We start from the raw sequence: 24,120 nt of genomic DNA, 5'->3' as shown, positions 1-24,120 counted from the left end.
TACTGTTTCTGTTGCATCGCTTGTTGCGAGTAGATATTATTAGTACCTTTATTTTTTATTAAATTATCTATCTACATACTTTCAAAAAAGATTTTTGCGAGACATAGTAACAGAAAATGTCAGATATTTTTGGGGTTTTTTCTTCGAGTACCGTTTTTTCGGGTGAGTACCCTTTTTTGAGGGGTAATTTTTAAGTGGTATTTTAATTTTAAGGTATTTATGATATTCTCTCTTTTGTGTATGTGTTTTTCTTGCGATCTCGAACTTTTTTTCGGGAACTTCATTCTTTTTACTATTTTCTGAAGTTTTTTTTTTTGCTGTTTACTAGTATATTTATAATCGCGGTCGCGGTACCTGTTGCTGTTGCATTTTTTTGTGAGTACCTTTTTGATGTGCGGAGAGTACCCTATATATTTTGATGTGAGGGTAGGTACTCGAACTTTTTTTTAAAAAAAAAGGTACTCGAACTTTTTGTTGGGTTTTTCATACTACATTTTATACTATTTTCTGAAGGCTTTTTGCGGGTACTTGGATATTTTTTTGCATAATTAATTTATTATATATTAATTTTTGTTTCACGTGCTACCGCCGTGGCACATTACTGGGGTAAGCGGGCGGTAAGGGCGGTCGCGGTACCTGTTGCTGTTGCATCGCTTGTTGCTGCAGCGCCGCTTGTTGCGCGGCCGCTGCTGCTGCCATCTGTTGCGCCTGTCGCCAAACAAGTCAGTTACAGATTATGTAATATTGACAAGATTTTAAAAGAGCAACTATGGAGTTTCCTGCCGGTTCTTCTCCATAGATACTGCTTTCCGAATCGGTGGTAAATGTTAAAAATACTTATGTAATGACGATTCGAAAGTGCTACTAAAAGTAGTCTAATTGAATAAATAAATGTTTGAGTTTGAGTTTGAAACATTATAGACATAGACATAGACACACATTTCGCGCAGCCGGCATATACCGCTTCGCTAATGTGAGCATTTTGTCTATGAAAATATAATCTTAAAGGATAGCTCACGTGCTGATAGCAAAGTTGGGCGGGTTGCTTGTTAGGAGTATACACATAGAGTTTTAAGAAATCATCTACTTGAAAAAAAATGCTTCTGGAATTTTATGAGTATTTTTTACGTACTCAGCGTATGCAAAACTATAACATCCTTTGAGCTTAGTATACCTATGGTGGGACACCCTGTATAAATTAAGAATTAATGATTTTTTGTTTATTGAATGTCAATTTTAAATAGTTGCCATCTACCTGTTGTACCTATTGGTGTTACCATTAGTTAGAAAAACACGAGATAATTTACGAATGAACAAAATATTATACGTAGTTGCTGTTGTAACACTTATTTTGGATTCTGCTATCTGTTGCACATGTAGCGGAACATTGCTATTAAAATAATAAAATATAAAAAAAAACAAATTGGTGTTTTATTTCCCCCCAATAAATTCTCCTACTTGTAAGTTTTAACTAGATTGAATTAAAATTTTGAAATTGTCATAGGAACATAATTTTTTTATATTCTTATAAAATTTATATTTATAAAGCATTTAAGAGTCCTTATCGATTTAAGAGTGATTTTTACTTTTTTCTGTAATTCTTTAGAAGCTCGTTTAACAAAACTAAATTAGTAACAATGTGTGATGATATCTTAAATTAAAGATTCATTCAATATCTAAAATACGTTCGAGACAATTTATTGATATTCATTGTCCAGTTTGTTTAATAGCCAATAACCTAAGGCGTGTTTCAATTTTTTCCATGCGGGACGTTGGTGTCTTTGTATTTTACACGGAATTTAATAGAAGAAGTTTTAAAGACACTGAGACATCCTAAAATATGTTCGAGGCAATTTATGTACTTTTATTGAAAAATTCAAAGAACATCTAAGTTAAAATAGCCTTACTTTGATGAAATTTTATGCGTATATGGCGTCGAATTTCTAGTTCTTACAACAGAGTTAAAAAAAAAAATAAAAAATACACACTAAATGATAGGTTAACGCTTAAAAATTTGCAATAAAAAAATACATATTATATGTTTTATGAAAGAAATGGAATAATTTAAAGTTCTCTAGAATTTTCGATTATATACGGGAGCGCAAACGTTGTTACGGCAGATCTATATAATCGAATATTCTAGAGAATTTTAAATTATACCATTACCTTCATATAACATAGTAGTTAGTTTTTTTAAACGAGCTCCTAAAGAATTAAAGAAACAAGTCAAAATCACTCTTAAAATCGATACGGCCCCTTAAATGCCATAAAACTAAAATATTATCTAATTGGCACAGAAATTAAAATTAAAGAACATGAAATTTAAAAAATTCGAAATTTGCTATTTGTAAGGCGGTAGTTTTAAAGAGACCATTCATGAATACTCTTAAAATATTATATGAATAAAAAAAGCGTATGATATATTTGTCTCTGTCCAACACAGAGGTCGTTAAGTATTAGAAAGAGACGCACTGTTTTTTAGTTTTAGGTTGCACTCTGTAATTCTTATGAAACTACCCTCAAATAATTAAAGAAAAACACGTGTCAGAAGTGAAACTTCTTTGGCAAGATTCAAAGATACTAAAATCGTTGCCTAACTCCCTAACCTGATATTGTCATGACGCGACCTTGAAATTTTACTCTCAACACGCCTTAAGTTTCACTTCAAAAATATGAGTTTGAATTTGAAATTTGATATCAAATTCAAATATCCGTACCTGAACACTCTGTTGCACGCTGCACGGTTGTTGCATCGGCGACGCGGCTTGTTGCATCGGCTGCGGCTGTGCTTGTTGCTGGCACTTGTTGTATAGCGTGTGGCCCTGGGTTATTACGTCATAATTATATAAAAAACTAAAAAGAACCTAAGGGTGCTTTTCCACCAATAATGTGCGAGTATGTTTGTAAATAAATAAATAAATAAATATTATAGGACATTATTACACAAATCGACCTAGTCCCACAGTAAGCTCAATTAAGGCTTGTGTTGTGGGTACTAGGCGACGATAAATATAATCTATACTTATAATAAATCTGTAGAGAGGCCAATTCTGTACATGAAATATATTTAAAAAAAAACTATGAAGGGGTGATAAGGGATCGCTACTGATTCCAAAAATGCAATCAGTAAAATTTTTGTCTGTCTGTCTGTCTGTCTGTCTGTCTGTCTGTATATTCGTTATAGAAACAAAAACTACACGACGGATTTTAACGAAATTTGGCACAATTATTCTTCATACTCCTGGGCAGGTTATAGTAAAAGAATCATGTAAATCGGTGTAGAAACACCAAAGTTATACATGAAATACGCTATAAGTCATCGCGCGTGAATTACATGCCATAAGGATTATTTTTGTGTATCAGTTGCCGCGTTCGACGCGCTTCGCGGCCGGCGGGAGCTATAAAAAGGCGGCGGGTCCGCACCCGTTTCGCGTAGTCACGGCATCACGTGTGAACGGCTGAACCGATTTCGATAATTCTTTTCTATTATATTCCTTGAAGTACGAGGATGGTTCTTATGTAGAGAAAACGTAAATATATATTTAATAAATACATATATAGATAATAACACCCAGACCCAAGAACAAATAATTGAGTTCATCACACAAATATTTGCCCTGACCGGGGATCGAACCCGGGACCGTCGGCTCAGTAGGCAGTTACTTTACCACTGCGCCAACCGCGTCGTCGTAAATAATCAATAGTATCGCTTCAAACTTAGAACTAAATGAAGCGATGTGATTGGTGATTTACAAACACATTCCTCGCTACACATCCTCGCACATTATTGGTGGAAATACACCCTAACGACACGCTTGTCACTGAAGTTCAGAAAAATACATAAAAATAAAGTTAAATGTGGGTAGTATCAAAAAACACAAATACTCGCTTTTCACTGAGAAATGAATACAAAACTTCAAAGCTAATGTAACGAGCTCAAACTAATTTACGACAAAATAGGCTATATATCATCACGCTAAGACCAACAGGAATGGAGCCACGCGGGTGAAACCGCGGGGAACAGCTAGTAAGAAATAACACTTACTTGTAAATCAGCCAATAGATTCAGCCACTGACTGATTTTATCGTAATGCCGCCTCAGCAGCTCGTCCTTGCGTTGTAGTTCACATTTCAATTCGTTGTTGTCTTCTTTTACGAGTAACTCTGGTTTCATCGCTGATAGCAGAAATCTGTAGGAAATTTTATATTCATATAATTTAATATGACATCTAAAACGATAAAAATAATAAATTACTAGTGGTCCGCCCCGGATTCGCCCGTGGTACCTACATGTTTAAACTATCCTATCTCTCAAGTTGGATCGAACTGCACATGGTGTGCGAATTTTATTATAATCGGTTAAGTGGTTTAGGAGTACATTGAGGACAAACATTGTGACACGAGATTTATAATATATATTAAGATTGATAAAATCTTAAAAACTGAATTGGTATTGAAACATTTTAATATTTTTTTTAATATTGTGTTAACACGAGCGAAGCCAGGGCAAGCAGCAAGTATACACTTGATAGAATTCTGTAAACGTTATTATTTCTAAAATAAGAAGCTTTACCTCTTCTGCAAAAAGAACGCCTCCATCTGCCTGGCGAGGTCGATGAACCTCTCGACTTCCACCTTGACTTCCTCCTTCTCCACGCATGGTGACGCTTCTTGCTTCGTCAGCACGTTGAGACACGCCTGGATATACATAATAAAATATATACTATTGCACGCCTCATAAGCGAAGCGTTGAGGTGGGTACTACTGTCACTTCGCGCAAAACATCTGATTTTTCAAACTTAAAATGTCTTTATGTATCATACATTGCACTTGTAAGATAATACATACACACACATATTAAGAAAAAACACTATTTTTAACGTTCATGATATTTTTGATGTCATTTTTGTTATTTAAACTAGTTAAAAAACAGTTTAAAAAAGTTCTGTCTTGGACGTCCGTGTGTCTGTATGTGCGGATCCTTTTTCTTGTTAACACGATAGCGACCGAAATACTTTACTAATCGAGTCTTTTTTTTTCTCTTACGCTTGAGTATGCTCAGGAATAGAACCCTTTCATTTTTCAGGGTCTGATTCATAGAAATCTAAATAACAAGACACATAGAAGTGCTATAATGTCATAATTCGTATGAAAACCGCTGTCGCCAAAATCAACACATTCAAACCGATAGCTAAACAGTACACACAAGTAAACTATGCCTTTTATTGGACAGCTTGATTTTAGTGAAAACTAACTTATCTATTAAATATAAGCTTTTGAATATGTATCCTAACGCACGAATTTATGGTTTATTTTAGAATAACATCCCTAAGTATATGAGACTTTTTGCTCCAATACGAACAAACGTGATAATAAGAATGGTCGACTGTGTCATTCATTGTTATTTCGATTACTATGGTGACACTCGTAATACTTGTAAATATTCTATAATTTTAAGGAAAACCGGCATTATTTCTAAAAAAAAAATATTTTCCGATGAAATATTATTCCTTTATAAGTATAATTACAACTTGTGGAAGAATTTCCGCAATGGGAATTGCTGAAACACACCATGTATACACTCATACGTCTCCAGAGCAACTGAACAGTGACGAATGCACTGGTGATGTGCAAATCACCTGAGTGGCGACAAGGTCACGCACGCTTACGACTTCTAGTGTCTTGTTATTTAGATTTCTATGGTCTGATTCGATGTGGTTTAATTGTTATTAAATAAACAAAAATAATAATTAATAAATATTTATTAAAAAAAAATTATGAGGCGTGCACTTTTGGATTTTCCAAATTATTTAGTTTTATTTAACCTTCCTTATTATTCCGTTTCGTCACTGATCGATTTTCTTAAGGGACAAGTAGGTGATCAGCCTTATGTGTCCTACCAGACCGAGACATTTTTTTTTCTTCGTCTCCACCGGCAATCGAACCCAGGACCCCTCGGTGCTACGCTTACGCGTCAACCACTGTACCATGGAAGCGGTCAAAATGAAGGAAACAGATGTATCAGCCCCTTACCCCACTAGGGGACCTGTCACATGAGACTTCACTTTTCATTTATTATTCCGTAAACAATTGATTATTAATGGCACAAAATTTAAATTGTAATCAACTCTACTCAGATGCTTTAAGTAGAAACACAAAAAATATACGGATATTAGTTGGGTAGAATTTGCGTTAAAAAATGACAATAAATAATTTTAAAATTCTAATCGTCAATATTAAGGTAATCCAGTTATTACCGGATACCCGATATACAGGTGGATTTTTAAGACGTGATCCGTCTGACCTTCTGTCTTCTGAACCGTAGGTATGGGAAACATTTTTGGCAATTTCTGTCATTTCTAGTGTTCAAACCTTGATTCAAACCTAAAATCGACATAAAATAGGATCGACAGCGACAAAAAATTATTCGCTGTTTTTTTTTTTTGTGGATTGTAATTTTTTTTCAAATCTGTGAATGCAGTTCAGAATATCTTAATGGATCTCCTAGGAACATTTCTTGTAGCTGTAACGGTTAAAGTACCTGCCATTACCGCCTTTAAAATCCACATCGTGTACATACCTAAAGAAAATACACCAATAGAATGAATATTTATTGCTTTTATTGATGAATTTTTGTATTGTTCATCTAGACATGATTATTATTATAAAGAGGAAAGATGAGTATTTTTGTCTGAAAGGAATAAACTCAAAAAGTACTGGACCTTTACAGATTCATTTGCCCAAAGAAAGCTACATATTCACCCAGTAGGTATTACTAACATCACTACATAAGTACATAGTATAAAAAAATCGCTTTCTCTGCCCCTGTATCTCTATGTATTAAAACTACACAACGGATTTTGATGCGGTTTTTTTAATAGATAAGAGTGAATCAAGAGGAAGGTTTAAGTACATAATTTATTAGGTTTATTGAGACAATATTGAGACAAAGCGGGCGAGCCGCGGGCGGAAAGCTAGTGGGTAGGCTATATTTTTTAGATGATGTCTTCAAAGCGAAGCCGGGAGAAGCAACTAGTGTTTAATTAGTCGAGGTAAAAGGTTTAAGCCACAGACATAGATAGACTACGCAAGTACCGCGATCTGTATGAAAACCAAGCGTGTCATATTTTTTGTACTGACCTTGACGCGTTATCACGTCACGAGCGCTTTTTAGTGATGGTAATTTCATTTTACGCTAAATCGATTAGGACGCCACTCGCGCGGCGATTCTAGTATCGTCCTATCCCATCGAAGTAAATCGAATGAAATCAGATCAAACTAGATCTATGTCTAAGAGGTAATTAAATAAATGAATCGTAATCGATTACTAAATCGATTCAAGACAGAAAAATGATAATTACCATAGACAGAGGAATGATAAAATAAATTTATAAACCTTTTAATATTCTAACAAGTAAACTAATGTGTTTTAGCTTTTTCTTACATATGCCCATTGAGTTACCGTGTACTACGTACTAGAGAGGCCATCGAAAGAAAGTAATGAAACTGTCAATCAATCAATCTTTATGTCCCGTTGCATCAATCCATTTTTCTTTTATGTTCGGGTTACTTGGAAAACTGAAAAAACAAACATAGTCTAAGCAATAAGGAGTTTTCTTAAAAAACTCCCAAGATGACACTTTAACTAATGGCGTCCATGTCATAATATTTATTTTTAGTACCTTTGTATTAAAATACTTAAAAGTTCTAGGTCAAGTCGTATTAAATGACAAAAAAAATCTATGCCTTTTTTTCTGAAAAATTGCTCCTTCAAATTATCATTTTTCTGTTCGATTATAAAATCGATTAGAATCGAGAACTGTTGCATCAAATGAACATCACTAACCACAAAATTGGACAGAAAAATGAGAACAGAAAAATGAGAAGACGCTATTCATTGCTTGTTATCATACGACTCGATCTTTACCGTGCCAAGTAAAAGCCGCAATGTATTCCGAATCATTTCGTATGATTTGGTATCCGTGTTTGTCACGATCGTTTTCCACAGATATTCTTTATTTGATTTTAAAATAAATAGTGCATATTCTGATTAGAAAATTACTTACCGGTGGAAGGAAACATCTCTGCTAACTCGGCCACTCACAGCTGTGGAGTTTCTACAGTTTATAACGGTGTTGTAGGGGCTAGTTATGTGCGGGTGTAATAAAAGATGTGATAACTACGCAAAGGTTATATTTCGTTAACTACATATATATATTCGTATGTAATTAATATTCGACCTAATGCGACCAACCCGCGTCCCGACAAGCCCTTAACTGTCTGTGCATAGCGCACGAACTGTTTATATACGAGTTACCGTGTGAACCTATGGTGGGAACTTTCTTAGTAGGTACTACACTTGAAATATTTCGGTAACTCGTAAATTGGCTTGTCGTCGCTACATCATTCCCCCCTTAAAAATAAAAAAGGTATACAAGTAAAAAAATCTTACAATAAAATTAAACAATAAACAAATGTATATAAAATGTCGCTATATAAGGTTACAAAATGTTTATAATATAAAGTATAAAAAATGTTCACACAATATAAATCAATCATAACGTATACAAGTGGTTAACAGTTAACACCTAATTTCGTTAAACTATTTATGTTATTACAAAAACTCGGTTGGGTCTTCTAAGTGGCGTGCGATAATTGTTACACGTCAATTAACACTTAGTAACATTAACATTTCAAATCCCAATACGTTCTTTACACTTGTATCGTTTAATATTACAAAGGCTATTACTATACACTCAAAAGCCATAAATCAAAAGTACTTAAATTTCTAAGTAGTAAACATTTCAATAAAAACTCAACACAAACATAAATTTGAAATACCATACTTAAAACGTTAAACAATGAACTCGTTTCAAAATTACTTAAGTTCTATTATTTATTAAATACGATGTGTTGATTACTAAGTATATAATCATCGTAATTCTAATAAATATAAAATAGTTGAAACAATTACAAATGCAATACTATATAATATTACCTAAATCGTACTGGTAATCGTATAGCTCTTCCACTACGCGTGGTATGTGTATTAGGCAATTCGCTACTTGGAATTTGTAACGGAACCTCAGTATCTGCCCCAGATGTCGTATCACTATCATCATTCAAATAATATGCAGGTTTTAGACGGTCTACAGATATTCTAACTTTCCTGCCAGTCATTTGAATATAAAATACCTTTTCCTCTCGACTCAACACACGATAAGGACCGTCGTATGTTGGTTGTAAAGGCTTACGTACTGCGTCGTTTCTTACAAAAACATAATCGCACTTTTGCAAATCGGGGTGAATAAATATGTTCCGTCTTTCATTCTGCCTAATAGCTATTGACTGATATTTTCTAATAGAGTCTCGTAATTTACTTACATACTCAAGACTGCTATCTATTTCTAAACTCGATTTTTTATCGTAATAATCACCTGGTAATCGTAAAGTTGTTCCGTACGTTATTTCTGCTGCGCTTATGCCGGTATCACTTCTTACTGCTGTTCTAAGTCCTAGCAACACAGTTGGTAATTCCGTAACCCAAGATGATGATATATTGCATAAACGAGCCGTTAATGCCGCTTTAAGCGACCTATGCCAACGCTCTACCGCCCCGTTTACTCTGTGGGTGGTAAGGTGTCGTACGCACTTATTAATACCTAATAACTTCATTAGTGTAGCAAATAATTGACTTTCGAATTGGCGTCCTTGATAGCTTGTTAGCTTTTTCGGACAACCAAAACGAGAGATCCATCCTTCATATATTACACGCGAAATCGTTTCAGCAGTTATATATCTCGTAGGAAAACATTCTGGCCATCGCGTCCCCCTATCACTATGGTTAGGCAATACGTCCTAAAACCTTCGGGTGAAGTGGGTAAAGGTCCAATTAAATCAACATGAATATGTTCAAACCTATCGCACTGCAGAAACGATCCTAAACCTGACATTGTATGTCGATTAACCTTCGATCGTTGACATTCAATGCATGTTTTAACTTTTAACCCATTGGCCAACGTGACGAATCATATTTGGCTAATAAAAACGATTTTGAATCAATTTGCGTGTAGTCCTTATTCCGGGATGACATAAATTATGTACACTATCAAATGCAAAACGTCGAAATTTATCAGTCAAGTAGGGTCTAATTTTATCATTATCTAAATTACAATTAATAAATGTACCGCTTTCAGGTAACATAATTTTCTTTGACCTATTATTAGCGTCTTTCGAATTAGATAATTATAACGTATAAGAATCTTGTTGTTGATCTTTAGAAAGTTCCGCGTAATCTATTACAGTGGGACAACTTATTGTTGCGACTCGTGATAACGAATCCGCAACGACATTATCTTGCCCACTAACGTGTTTCAAATCCGTTGTGAATTCACTAATGAATATCAAGTGTCGTGTACGTCTGGGTAACTCTTTCTCGCTATTTACTTTAGAAAATGCATAAATTAACGGTTTGTGATCCGTATACACCGCTAACTGTCGTCCTTCGACTATATTCCGAAAATGACGAATAGCCAAGTAAATTGCTAATAACTCCCTATATACGTACTATACTTGCGTTCAATCTTAGATAGATTCTTAGAAAAATAACCTACATGAGTATCCGATGCGTCCGTCATAAGTGCGAGCGATGCATCGGCCCTAGGGTGCTAAAAAAATCTGCACTTTATAAACAAAAACATAAGTTGAGTTACCTCGGCGATAAAAAATAATGATCATTTATACGGTCGCCGTAAACTAATATATAAAGTCATTAACTTACTACCAAATGTCTTAATTACACTACCGTTTGCCGCGTATGGCTTATAATCACTACACAGTACACTCACTCGCGGATCGGTTATTTTTCGACACTGGTAAAATTATTAAAAGACGGCTCTCCTCTGCTTCTGCCACGCACAAGGTTGACGATAGTACAATCTGGCGATATGCTTAAAGCGGTAATGGAAAAAACGTAGCCAATTGGGATTTTTCTGTTTTGATATCCCTGCACGATCGCGACTTCGGGATGCGGAGCGATGCGTGCGATTTCCGTACCTTCGACCGCTAAACGATTTGCCTCTCGAGCCTGCACATTCCAGCTGGTTTATCCGCTGCTTTAGTTGTGCTAACTGCTCGAGGTTTAACGGTACCGACGAAACTGCTCTAACCGGAACTGCCGGATTCATTTTTAATTGTAAACAAACGATATCTATGCAATTCACTAATATAATATTCACTTTTCGTCGGGAGTCACCAATGTAGGGGCTTGTTATGTGCGGGTGTAATAAAAGATGTGATAACTACGCAAAGGTTATATTTCGTTAACTACATATATATATTCGTATGTAATTAATATTCGACCTAATGCGACCAACCCGCGTCCCGACAAGCCCTTAACTGTCTGTGCATAGCGCACGAACTGTTTATATACGAGTTACCGTGTGAACCTATGGTGGGAACTTTCTTAGTAGGTACTACACTTGAAATATTTCGGTCACTCGTAAATTGGCTTGTCGTCGCTACAGTGTAATTCGGCATTTTACTTTATTCAGCTTCACGTCTTTCCTTGGCGAACTGCAAGCGCGGACTGAGTGTAGGCCAGCGTCAAGTAAGTTTCATAATCTTAGTTTGGACACGGGAAGTACATACACTCGCTTAGTCTATCTTGATACATGTCTGTGGTTTAAGCCCTATCTAGTTTATAACAGCTAAACCTAGTCTACAAAGAACGATTTATAGTCCAAGAGTCGCCATCTTATATTGGAGGTATGCTACACATAGCCTAGCTTATAGTCCAAGAGTCGCTATGACACATGGACTATGATATGGGAGTATTTAAATAAAAGAAAATTTACTTTGACTTATAATTTATTTTCAAACATTATCATACTAACTTAAAAATTTATTGGTAAAGCTTCATCGCTATTAAATAAATTAAATTTCTCTTATTCATAATTGATAATACTATTTAATTGGACGACAATAATTTTATACATAGATTTTTTTTTCATCGAAAAACATTTATAATAAACATTTTTTGAATAACCTAGTTTTTTATTGCAATAGAAAAAGAATATTACTATTATATTAAATACATACCTACATATTATTAACATTTACAAACATGCGACAATTTTTTTTTTAGAGAAAAATTAGGTATCTAATGAACTTCATAGGTATATTCATCGACTCAAGATCGCATTGCCATAATTAAAATTAAAAGCAAAATAAGTTGATATAGATTTTTCACGAGCTACGGGGGGTTAAAATTCCCTTTTATTTCCTACTTATTATAGCCGCATTTTATCAAAACCCCCACCCCATGCATATTTAACCCTCTACTACCTGACCCTAATTTCTTATACGTAACTACCTACTTGGAGTCTCTCAGACTCCCATACTTTGAACTCTTAATAAACAAAAACTATTATAATTGAAAATAAATTAAAAGAAACATGTTATAGCTTGAACACTTCTTTATTTCTTAAAAGTAAAAAAAATACATATAACCTTATGGCTTATACTTAAAAACTACACTTTTTTTTAAAGTAAGCAAAATTTTTTCAAAAGTTTTACACTTTTATTAAATGAGATCTTTAAAAAAACTAACAAAAATGAGGAACTCTCTTCATAAATTGTTTAAAGTTTAGTAACTAATCAACATAATGTGACACAAATTTTTGGCAAAAAAGATTGTTTTTTATAAAATTGCAAGGCTCAAACTTTACAATTTTTCCCGGCATATTGAGCACGCCGTGTAGGAGCACTGCAGGCATGTAGGCTTCTTATATTATATGAAACACAAGTACTGCGTTTTAAGTTTCGGGTCACATGTGAAGCAGTACTTGCGTATAGCCAACTTTTCAGGTGCTTCATAACTACATCCTGCATCTGCATCTCTGTATTCGATGCAGAATCACAGGGAAAAACACAATTTTCTTCAATATCTTCCTCGTGTTCACTGCACAGTTCATCAAAACATTCCTCTTCGTTCGAGGAAAGGTCCTCCTTCAACCAACGATCAATATTTTTATCATTCGAGGTCATTTTGAACTAAAACAGAAAAAAAAAGTTTCATGAAAAAGTCACGTAACTACCTACCTGGAGTCTCTCAGACTCCACGACATAGTTTTTTACTCACCAAAACACAACGCGCGCTCGTATGATGTCGACGAGTTCAGGCGCGGTACTGCAGGCAGAGGGGTGAAGGTACACGGACGCACACCGTTCAAATACATTGGCTTGTAAAGATATAGACAAAAATAAGACTGCTGGAGTCTGAGAGACTCCGGTCAGGTAGTTGAGGGTTAAAACACGCCCTATGTGCTTATTCAAACTTTAAACCGGCTGCTCACGTACCTACCTGCAGCAGGGGCAATATTCGAATTGGACCCTTAATTGGCTCCTTAATTGTGATGTGTATAGACAGAGGCAATCTAGAGAACAACTGAAATTGCTCCGACCGCCGCGCCGACCAACAGAGATTGTTCCAATATTGACCCTGCGGCAGATACGTGAGTAGCCGGCCTTATTTGTGATGTGTATAAGCAAGCAGGGGCAATTTAGAGAACAACTGAAATTGCTCCGACCGCCGACCAACAGAGATTATTCTAATATTGCTTCTGCGGCAGGTACGTGAGAAGCCGGCCTTATTTGTGGTGTGTATAAGCAAGCATGGGCAATTTAGAAAACAGCTGAAATTGCTCCAACCGCCGTGCAACCGAGATTATTCCAATATTGCTCCTGCGGCAGGTACGTGTGCAGGGCTTTACAACTAAAATCTCCAATATAAGGCAAAGGCACATTGGATAAATATTATGCAAACCCAACATACACACAGACAAACATACAAATAATTTTAAAACTTAAAAAATATTTTCAAATTAAACCTAAAAAATCAGTCGATAAAATGGCTAAGATGAATTTATAAAATAAAAGGTAACAGTATTTTTCTTTACTAATCTTTAGTCTATACTCTAAACAAGGCAAGATGCGAAAAATCTAAAAGAAAATCTATTTTATCTATGACTATGATAGATATTATACTGAATTCACGCAAGGAAAATGCACACTTAGAGCTAGCGCGCACGAGCAACTTTGTCTCCGCAACTATTTTTTTGTCTCTCCCATCAATTGTATGGGGAGTTGCGTCGCTACGTGCGCGCACTTTCATACTAGCCCATGGGTGGAGAGACAAAATAGTTGCGGAGACAAAGTTGCTCGTGCGCGCTAGCTTTTACCAAAGGGGTTTGCGTAATTTTTGTATGGGCTAGTGACGTCGTAATGACATTTCTCGGCCAGTTATGGAACTTGAATACATATTTTAAAAGAGCAGGAGGAAAACTCGGTAAAATGGTAAAATCCATACTAATATTATAAATGCGAAAGTAACTCTGTCTGTCTGTCTGTTACTCAATCACGCCTAAACTACTGAACCAATTTGCATGAAATTTGGAATGGAGATATTTTGATACCCGAGAAAGGACATAGGCTACCTTTTATTGCGAAATATGTACCACGGGCGAAGCCGGGGCGGACCGCTAGTCTTATAATAAATCATCTAAATTTTAGGTAAATGAATAATACAAAACGAGATTTGTGTCTAATACCTTCTGCTTGCAATATATTGTTCTTTATAATATCAAAGTTTCATTAGTGGCCGCGAAAGTTTTTCACGACGGACGCCAACTTTACCCAAACCCCTTTAGATAAATAATAGGTACAACTCGTGCATGCTTTTTCATAGTCAGTTTTATAATCCTCGAAAATCTACCTAAAAGAAACGTTGGAAGTTTTCTAAAGTAACTAAATTACTCTAACAAATTACATTATTTAAATTGATATTGCTATATGGGATAAGGCATTATTCCAAAACATTTAAAAAGCCTAAATTTCAAGCATAGCGCAGCATTCTCAAGTTAGAAAAAGACAGAAGATCACAGTACTCTATCCGTCTCTATTCTCGCAAAACGCAATCTGAAATATCTACGCACACAAATAATGTGAAATCAATACCTAATTATGTGATGTTACTAAATACTCCCCTAAATAATTAATCTTTGTGGTTTTCTTTCTTTCTTTGATGAAAAACAAATTGATCTACCTATATTATAATTTTTAAGTACACAACATTACAGATTTATAATGCATTTTTACATACTATGTATATAGTTCTATTTGAGATTTCAATAAATAATTTAAATCGTAACATTATAATATAATAACACATAAAAACTGTAAATATTACAATTTTTATAATCGTATTTAATTATTTTTAACTACATACTTTTCCATACAGTGTTTCTTACTGCTACATAAATTTATTAAATTTATAAAATATAATTAAATTTCAAGCATAATTGGAAATTTATAAGAATATATCACTACATAGTATAAAACAAAGTTGCTGTCGCTGTCTGTCCGTCGTATCTTTAAAACTACGCAACAGATTTTGATGCGGTTTTTTTTAATGGAAATTGTCGAGGAAGATTTTAGTATATGATTTGAAACTCAGTAAGTTGTGTTATATTTTAGTTTTATCCAAAAAAATCATAGCAAAGGAGAGTAAATTGGTAGGTACATAATATAATATTGCAAGGAACTATAGTAGCTATCAATTTACATTATTATTGAAACCACAAAATTAGAATTTTGATGAATACAACACTAGTCCTAAAACTTGTATGGTATTATCACAAAATAATTTAAAAACAGTCTAACTTTAAACCAGTGATCTGACACTTAAATAGTTGTCTATGTGAAATACGACAAAACCAGATTAAAGAGAACCCGCGCTTAAAGATAAACCCTGTCAAAAGTTTTTTTGTGGTAAGACAGGTAATTTTTAGCAATGGAACCCACATATTCCGCATGGCAAGTTTTTTGTGAACTACCTATACTTTATTATTTAAAAATGTAAATTAAGTTATGCCACTATCATAAATTATTAATGCTAAGAACAAGTAATATTGTGTAAATGTTAGAAGACAAAAATGGATATAAGATACAAAATTTTAATATTTTTTCCTTCATGTAAACCTCATTTAAGCCAGAGTTAAATTTGTTTAAGTTGGAAGAATCCATCTGTCAACTGTCAACACGCGCAATTGTGCTGTTGGAGATTTATTTAATTATATGTGTTTAAACTTTGATATTTTATGTGTGAACATTATTAAAAGTGACTCTTACCAGTGATAATCCTGTGACATTATTAGTAGTGCATAGTGTTCAGTGTTTATCCAGAAAAACTGTGATTAAAATCAAAATCGTGACATTCTGTTTTTTCAAAGTTTTTTCCACTACCCTCATATTTTTTGATAATTATTTTATCCATAATGTCATAATGTCATTTGACGTTTGGAAAATTAATCATTAGTGTTGCCATATAATAAATTTAAATTTGCCATGAATGGAAAAAATAGTAGTAATTTTACTGGAGCTAAAAATCAAGCTCCTGGCCAACAAGATAAGAATTCAACTCAAAGTACAATATCACCTAAGAAACCAGTGCGTGGTAATATTACCAATAATAAGAAAACCCTAGCTCAACAAGTATTTCACCCATCTCTTTTTAATAGACAGAGATCTATTTCACTTACGGATTCGGTATCAAAAGAATGCGCAGGAACATCGTCTACCTTACTAAGTTCAGAGCTACATTCAAACACCGCAGAAATGCCTGGTCCAGATTCTGAATCGCTTACCTCTGAAAAGCAGCCACCGGCTTGGCAACGCGTCCCTTGGAGCAAAAAACGAAAAGTTTCTGAGCTATCACCACCCGGACCTTCAACTCAAGTTGGAAATAGGTTTGCTAACCTACCCATCGATCTCACTGAAGATGAGAATAATGCGCCAATACCAGTGAGCAAGCCTCCCCCCATAATTCTCTATGGCATTGAAGATCTTAATGAGCTCACAAAACTTATAAGTACAACTGTAAGTCGATCTGAGTTTAACTACAGAATAGTAAACAAAAACATCATTAGAGTAATGATGAATACTATAGAAAGCTACAAGAAAGTTATTTCGGTTATACGAGAAAATGGTTTAATCGGCCATACATTCACACCTAAAGATTCCAAATGTTACCGTTTTATCATCAAAAATCTTCACCACAGCACACCGCACGAAGCTATTCGAGAAGCAGTTGAAGGTTCCAACAACAAAATTGTAGGTGAAATTATTAATGCTCGCTATGGCCCAGAGAAATTACCAACGTCTACTTTCTTTGTGTGTGTTGAACAAAGTATAAATAATCGCGAAATCAAGAATATTCAATATATCTACAACCAAAAAGTTAAGATAGAAGATCCACGTAAATCTAATTCCATTGTGCAATGCCAGAGATGCCAACAATATGGACACTCCAAAAACAATTGTATGCGTCCGTACAGATGCGTCAAATGTGGTGAAGGACACAAAACCTCAGAATGTATGAAGAAAGATAGATCAACACCGGCTAAGTGCGCTTTATGTTCTTGTAATCACCCGGCCAACTACAAAGGATGTGAAGTATATAAAGAGATTTTAGCACGCCGTAATAAACCTCGGACTACAAGGACCAACCATAACAATATTACAGCTCCGCCCACTGCTAGCCCCAATTATGTGCCAACCCCAAACGAAATGCATCAGAGAACTTATGCCTCAGTTGTTTCTGGAGAAAGATATAATAGGAATCAAGAGCTAAGGCAGGACACCCAGGAACAAAACAACAAGTTAGAACATATCCTAATAAAACAAAGTGAAAAGCTAGATATTCTCATTCAACAAATAGGCTCCCTGGTGAGTCTTATCTCTACCCTCATTTCAAAAATTACAAAATGACTTCTCTTACTATAGCTGCCTGGAACATCAACGGCATTACTCCCAACACAAATGAACTAGAAATATTTCTTAAAGAAAATAGGATTGACGTCTGTCTTATCTCTGAGTCACATACAACAGAAAGAAGTCAAATATGCATACCTGGTTTTTGTGTTTATTTTACTTCTCACCCCGATGGCGTTGCACATGGTGGTTCTGCAGTTGTCGTAAAAAATAGTGTAAAACATTGTCTATTGGAACCTTTTCCTGCAAAACACCTGCAGGCTACAACTGTAAGAGTTGAAGACCGTCTCGGTGCTATTAATATCTCTGCTGTCTACTGTCCGCCTAAACATAGGATTAGTGATGATATGTTCACCTCGTATTTTCGCACTCTTGGTAAAAGGTTTATATCAGGAGGAGACTGGAACGCGAAACACACACATTGGGGCTCTCGGCTTACGTTAACCAGGGGACGCGAACTTAAAAAATCTGTGGACATTAATCATCTAACAACATTGTCAACAGGAGAACCCACGTACTGGCCTACGGACAATAACAAAATTCCGGATCTTCTCGACTTCTTCATCATAAAAAATATCTGTCCAAAATACACTCAAATCGAATCCAGTCTTGACGGATCTTCAGACCACACCCCAATTATATTAAGACTTAGTATAGGTATTATAAATCGCATTCCAAATAACGACACGCTTTTCAATCATAAAACAAATTGGGTGAACTTCAGACAATACCTTGAAGAAAATATCACACTAAAACTTCAAATCAAGTCGGCAGATGAAGTAGATAATGCTTGTCTTTATATTACAAACCTCATTCAAGTGGCTGCATGGATAAGTACTCCTGAACTAAAACGCAAAGCATATAATACTCCTACTCCTATTGAAATTCGTGAAAAAATTGCTGAGAAGAGACGACTTCGGAGAGTCTGGCAGACATCCAGAAATAGAACAGATAAAAGTCGCTTAAATCATGCTATTAAGGACCTTAAAAATCTCCTAAAAGAAGCCAGAGATAATTCTCTAAAAAGCAATCTCGAAAGGATGTCTCCTGAAGCTTATGGAGTCCACTCGCTCTGGAAAGCAACTAAAAATATTCCACAACCACAGAATTGTTCTCCACCCATTAGATCAAACGACTCATGGGCGCGCACTGATCAAGAGAAAGCTGATGTCTTCGCAAGCCACCTAGCTAACATCTTTAAACCAAATGAACCTAATACACCCGAGGATTCCGAAATAGACACCATCCTTAAGCAAGATGTTCAACTTTGTCCACCCCTGCGCCTAACAACGCCACGTGAGCTATCCAGACTTATCTCTATAATGGACTCCAAAAAAGCTCCAGGCTTCGATTTGATTAACGCTAAGATCCTAAAAGAACTCCCACGAAAAGCTATCGTCTTCCTCACTATTCTCATAAATAGCTCTCTTAAAATATCGTACGTTCCTGCTCTTTGGAAAATATCGCAAATTGTAATGGTTCCCAAACCTGGCAAACCAGCTAATGAAACACAATCTTATCGTCCTATCAGCCTTACTCCGATCTTATCCAAGCTATGGGAAAGAGTAGTCCTGCATAGATTGAAAACAGAACTACAGCAAGTTCAGTTGATTCCAGATCATCAATATGGATTCCGAGACCAGCACTCCACGGTAGAACAGGTTCATCGCGTTTACCAAATTATTAGGGAATGTCTTGAAAATAAGGAATACTGCTCGGCCGCCTTCCTCGATGTCCAGCAAGCTTTTGATCGAGTGTGGCACAGGGGTCTACTTTGCAAGATCAAACTGTTTTTACCTCACTCCTATTACTTACTTATTGAATCTTACCTCAGCGAAAGGATGTTCCAGGTAAAGGTTCATGATGCCAGATCATCTCTCTTCGCTTGCTTAGCTGGTGTCCCTCAAGGATCTGTACTAGGCCCGGTCTTATATAATATTTTCACTAGCGACCTTCCCCAACACCCAGGGGTATCTATAGCAACATTTGCTGATGACGCCGCATTTCTAGTATGCAATCCAGATCGAGAGAAAGCTAGCTATATTCTTCAAAATCAGCTAAATAAAACCCAAGATTGGCTAGATAAGTGGCGCATAAGAGCAAGTGCGCCTAAATCACATCACATCACATTTGCACTTAGACATGGTCTCTGCCCGCCTGTCCATTTGGGCCAAGAAACTCTACCACAGTCTAATTGCGTGAAGTACCTCGGCTTCTATTTGGATCGTAGGCTCACCTGGAAAGATCATATAAAGAAGAAGAAGACAGAAGTTAACTTCCGCTTCAAAAACTTACTTTGGCTCTTGGGTAGACAATCCACACTTTCTCTAAGCAATAAACTTAGAGTGTACTGCGCAGTAATAAAACCTATTTGGACATATGGTATTCAACTCTGGGCCTCCGCTAGCGAATCCAACCTAATGTGCATGCAAAGGGTGCAAAACAAAATCCTAAGAGTGCTCACAGCAGCTCCATGGTTCACTCGCAACTCTGAAATTCATGAGTACTTAGAAATGCCTACAATTAAGGAGGAAGCTACAAAATACCTCAAGAAGCATAAGCAAAGACTTGTTATGCATCCTAATCCGCTCTCCCAGCAACTGCTGAAACTAAAGCCCAGGAAACGTCTGAAAAGAGCTAATGTTGATGTTGAGCTACGTTAGAAAGGGGAATTAGGGCACTGGTTCTGGTTCTCAAATCGCCAAATCATTCTGTCAAAATATCTGCTCATAGTCCGTTGACTGATCGCAGATGTCAATAATAAAAAAAAAAAAAAAAAAAAAAGTTGGAAGAATAACAACATTGAAAATTTTCTTTGTAATTCTAGTTATGTATTGAAATATTAATTTAAAAATTAAGTTTTTGTAAATAAAAAAATACTGTATGCTCCACTAAATGTGCTATAAAAGGTGAAAATAAAATAATACATTAAAATCACTGCATTTATTTAACTTTTCATACATTAATCTTATGCATATTTAGAGAAACATACCATCTTATATAGAATTAATATTAAAATTTACATAACTGACTTCACAACTTACATCTAGGGGTAATCTATTTCTGATAAGTATACCACGGTGACTGGTATGGACTTCTGTAATAGGGGTGGGAGTTCATATGTTCGAAACCTTCTGCTTGGTTGGGCGGGGCGTAGTACTGGTGCCTCCATGGCCTCCCTGGTTGGTAGGTCTGCTGCAGTCTTTGTGGGTCTTGGTAGGTCCTATAATCTATCGGCGCGTCTAGGAATATGTTATCATTGTACTGTCCGATGGGTTTCGGCCACTCCTTTTCAGGAGTCGCGGACTGCGGAGGAGGTCGCGGTTCCACTTTCTTCTGCTGTTTCGATTTCCGCGCTGGGAATATCGCGCCATGTGTGTGGGCTTCTTTCTTCGTCATGAATTTGTGGAATTCGCTTTCAAACGCACTCGGATTTTTGTTGATAGGTGGCAGAACTGATGGTACCCTCAGGTTTGGGTCTAGCAGTAATCCTGAATACGCTTTCGGTGGGGGTTTTGTCGTGCTTGAAACTGTAGAAGATGTTGGTAAAGGTTGGTTGTATACCTTGTGCTGTCTAGCCATTACTGGTGTTAAGGGCGAGTGATACTCGAACGCTGGGTTAAGTTTAGGTGCTTGCGGTTTCCTCGGTTTCCGTACTTTGATTTCGCCTTCAGCTTTCTCCTTCTTCGGTTTCGGCTGTCGTTTAACCGGCTCCTTTTTGAGTCTCTCCTTTTTAGGTTTCTCTTTTTGATCTCCTTCCTTTTTAACTGCCGGTTTCCGCTTCTTTGGTTCCTTTTTTATATCTGTGGTTGTCGTGACTCCTTCTAAAACTTCTGTGACTTCTATAGAGATGTTAATTAACGGGTCTGGTAGGGATTTGTCTGTCTTATCCGTATTTACTGATTCAGTGGTTGTGTCGTGTGGTGGCGAGTCAAATGAGGAAACAACAGCTGCCATTGATTCTAACTGTTCGTTGGTCAGCTTTTTCGTCTTAACCTTCCTGACTGGTGTTTTTGGTTTGCTTTTTGTTTTTTCATCGTCATCATTTGGTTCATCTTTTACTTTCTCCTTTTTAATACTGTCTTTCCTTTTTCTTCGCACTTTTGTTGTTTTCTTTGTTTTTGGCGCTCCGTAGTCTGAATCTTTGTCTGAGTCGATATAGCCAACGTCAGGTAACTGGGCTTCTGAGGGATCCATTTCATCGCCTTTCAACCAGATATCTTCGAGTGCATCCATCTGAGGATCATCTGGTTCCATTGGCATAATGGGTCGCTTCATTGATGTCATCATGTCTAGATCCCCTTCAGCCATTGTCATCTCATCATCGTCCATAACGTCATGTCCCAATATTGATACAGCGATTGCCCCTTCGGAAATACTTTTGCTTGCCATAGCTCGTTTTAAATGCAATGGATGTCGTTTTTTCTTCTTGAAACCTTCTTCCTCTGCTGCTATAAACGATTCCGGAAGCTCTGTGTTATTTTTATTGCATAGTATATCTTGGCCGGATGGGTGGGGAGCTGGTACCATTTTCTCTGGCTGCTCAGGATGGCAGCCAATATCCTGCCCTTTGAGCCACAACTCATAACGATCTGGTTGGAATCGTTTTACAAATGTGTCCATTGAGATTTTTACCATATCATTACTGCAGGTGCATTGAGTAGCGCGCTTTCCGTATTCGACCCATCTTGGTGCGGCAAAATTAGTTGATTCGGCACAGTTAAAACCATGATTGAAACCAGCATGGTAACCATATGGGAAGGTAATCATTATTTCCCCTGACTGTTGAGTGATTTTATTACATGGTACCGAGTATTGCTTCAATATTTGTGGTGATATTAATGTCATCTTGTGTCTGAGAAATGCTTGGCATGTTTTGGCCGAAGTAGGAAAAAATCCAGCTGCAATCCTTTCAAATCTTTTACCATGCTCTGGTGGGATAGCGTACCAGGTTTTTGGTTCTCCAAAATGTAAGTAGTTTATTGAGTACAGATCCATATCTTCAGTGTGCCACGCAAATGTTGTTTTCCACATACCAAAGTAGAGGTATGCTGTATTTACACCGTCTATCTCTATGCCATAATCTGAGTTTACAAAATCCAGGATTGTACCCAAGTGGTTGATATTCCATTCTTTAACATCAGGGTCTGTGATACTGCCGTTAACATCAGCCCCATATATCGGCGCTACATACGTAACATTCTTCCAATATTTTCTCTCGAGATCTTCAAAACTCGTGTGCCGTGGTGTACAGTACTTCGCTGAGTTCGCAAGCACAGCAAACTGTTTCACTGTCATCGATTTTTTCTGTATGTTTATTTGTTGAAATAGACCCTGTTTGCCGGTCACCACTTGACATATAGGCGATGGTATTGTGATGTTTAACTGATCCAAATCATAGCCTCCCTTTCGGGGAACCCATTCGGGTGGTGGAATAACTTTTGCTAGTCCAGCCTTGTGTGCCCCTTTCGACTCCATATACTGTATGTATTTGTTAAAATCCTTAAATTCATCCCATGTAGGACGAAACACTTGTATTTGTACTCCACTTCCCGATGTACACACTTCATCTCCATTAGACATTTTACTAATTATTCACGATCACACTAGCCAAAAATTAAACAATATTTCGTCACTGTTTTGTCGCACTTTACACCATTTTACTCGCTGCCATATTTACGAGACTGTTTCTCGTTCACAGTATTCTCCATTTACTGCTTCATAATTTCCATTTATTTTAATAACAGGCGATTATACTTTCGTAATATCGTAAAAACATTATCAGTAAGATGGCCGACTTGAATGAGATGCGCTTGCAACAAAAATCACTATTACCAGATGAAGATACATATGTGAAACCGGGTCACGTAGACAAAAATGTGTATAGAATTTTGTATAGGGATGAATAGATTTTCCATACGAAGCTTCGACTTCACTCGTCGCACGCCACGGTATGGTTAGATTTCTTATGTTGGTACTTGCGTACTAGTTTGACAGATACACACAATAACGAAAAAGGTTAGGAATTAATGTTTCGTTTATTTACGCCGGTTTGTAATTAAATTATTATTAATTTTAAAACATACCTGAAAAGACTCTTCGAATTCCTCTACTAGATTCCCACTTCCATTCGATGGTGCCGCCATTTTGGTTCAGCAATTTCGATTAATTGCCGCTGTTGTTTACACTCATCGCAAACCTTCGACTTCTAAAGTGACGTCTGAACTCTGATTTGACAGCTAATATATAAATATATAGTTTCCACACGCGAACGATTCACGGGTCACAAGC

General features: G+C 36.3%; 2 protein-coding genes across 2 annotated transcripts; both read right to left on the bottom strand.

Annotated features, from left to right (window-relative positions):
• Positions 1–568: 568 nt before the first annotated feature.
• On the bottom strand, positions 569–24,120 carry MED28 (mediator complex subunit 28). Its single transcript, XM_090117909.1, has 5 exons — positions 23,916–24,120; positions 4,574–4,698; positions 4,046–4,190; positions 2,718–2,822; positions 569–708 (listed from the first exon to the last, which is right to left on the bottom strand). The coding sequence occupies exons 1-5, from the start codon at positions 23,973–23,975 to the stop codon at positions 583–585; spliced, it is 561 nt and encodes a 186-aa protein (XP_089974035.1). The 5' UTR covers positions 23,976–24,120; the 3' UTR covers positions 569–582.
• Positions 20,622–23,787, bottom strand: LOC149896319 (uncharacterized). The gene has a single exon (XM_090117908.1). It carries the CDS (start codon positions 23,410–23,412, stop codon positions 20,887–20,889), a length of 2,526 nt encoding a protein of 841 aa, XP_089974034.1. The 5' UTR covers positions 23,413–23,787; the 3' UTR covers positions 20,622–20,886.

Source organism: Colias eurytheme, chromosome 29 (genome assembly GCF_061535395.1).
Source record: "Colias eurytheme isolate Ceu_HAF_F1 chromosome 29, ilColEury1 Martin Lab GWU primary, whole genome shotgun sequence".
Lineage (NCBI taxonomy): Eukaryota > Metazoa > Arthropoda > Insecta > Lepidoptera > Pieridae > Colias > Colias eurytheme.
Note: the sequence above shows the minus strand (reverse complement) of the source record. Positions and strands in the feature narration are given on the sequence as shown.

Excerpts from the sequence above, each read along its gene's own strand:
- LOC149896319 (XM_090117908.1), bottom strand. The coding sequence starts at position 23,412 with ATGTCTAATGGAGATGAAGTGTGTACATCGGGAAGTGGAGTACAAATA.
- MED28 (XM_090117909.1), bottom strand. The coding sequence starts at position 23,975 with ATGGCGGCACCATCGAATGGAAGTGGGAATCTAGTAGAGGAATTCGAA. Across the intron at positions 4,699-23,915 it reads AATTCGAAGAGTCTTTTCAG|GCGTGTCTCAACGTGCTGAC; the intron begins GTATGTTTTAAA and ends ATGTATATCCAG. Across the intron at positions 2,823-4,045 it reads ATCTATTGGCTGATTTACAA|GGCCACACGCTATACAACAA; the intron begins GTAAGTGTTATT and ends GTAATAACCCAG.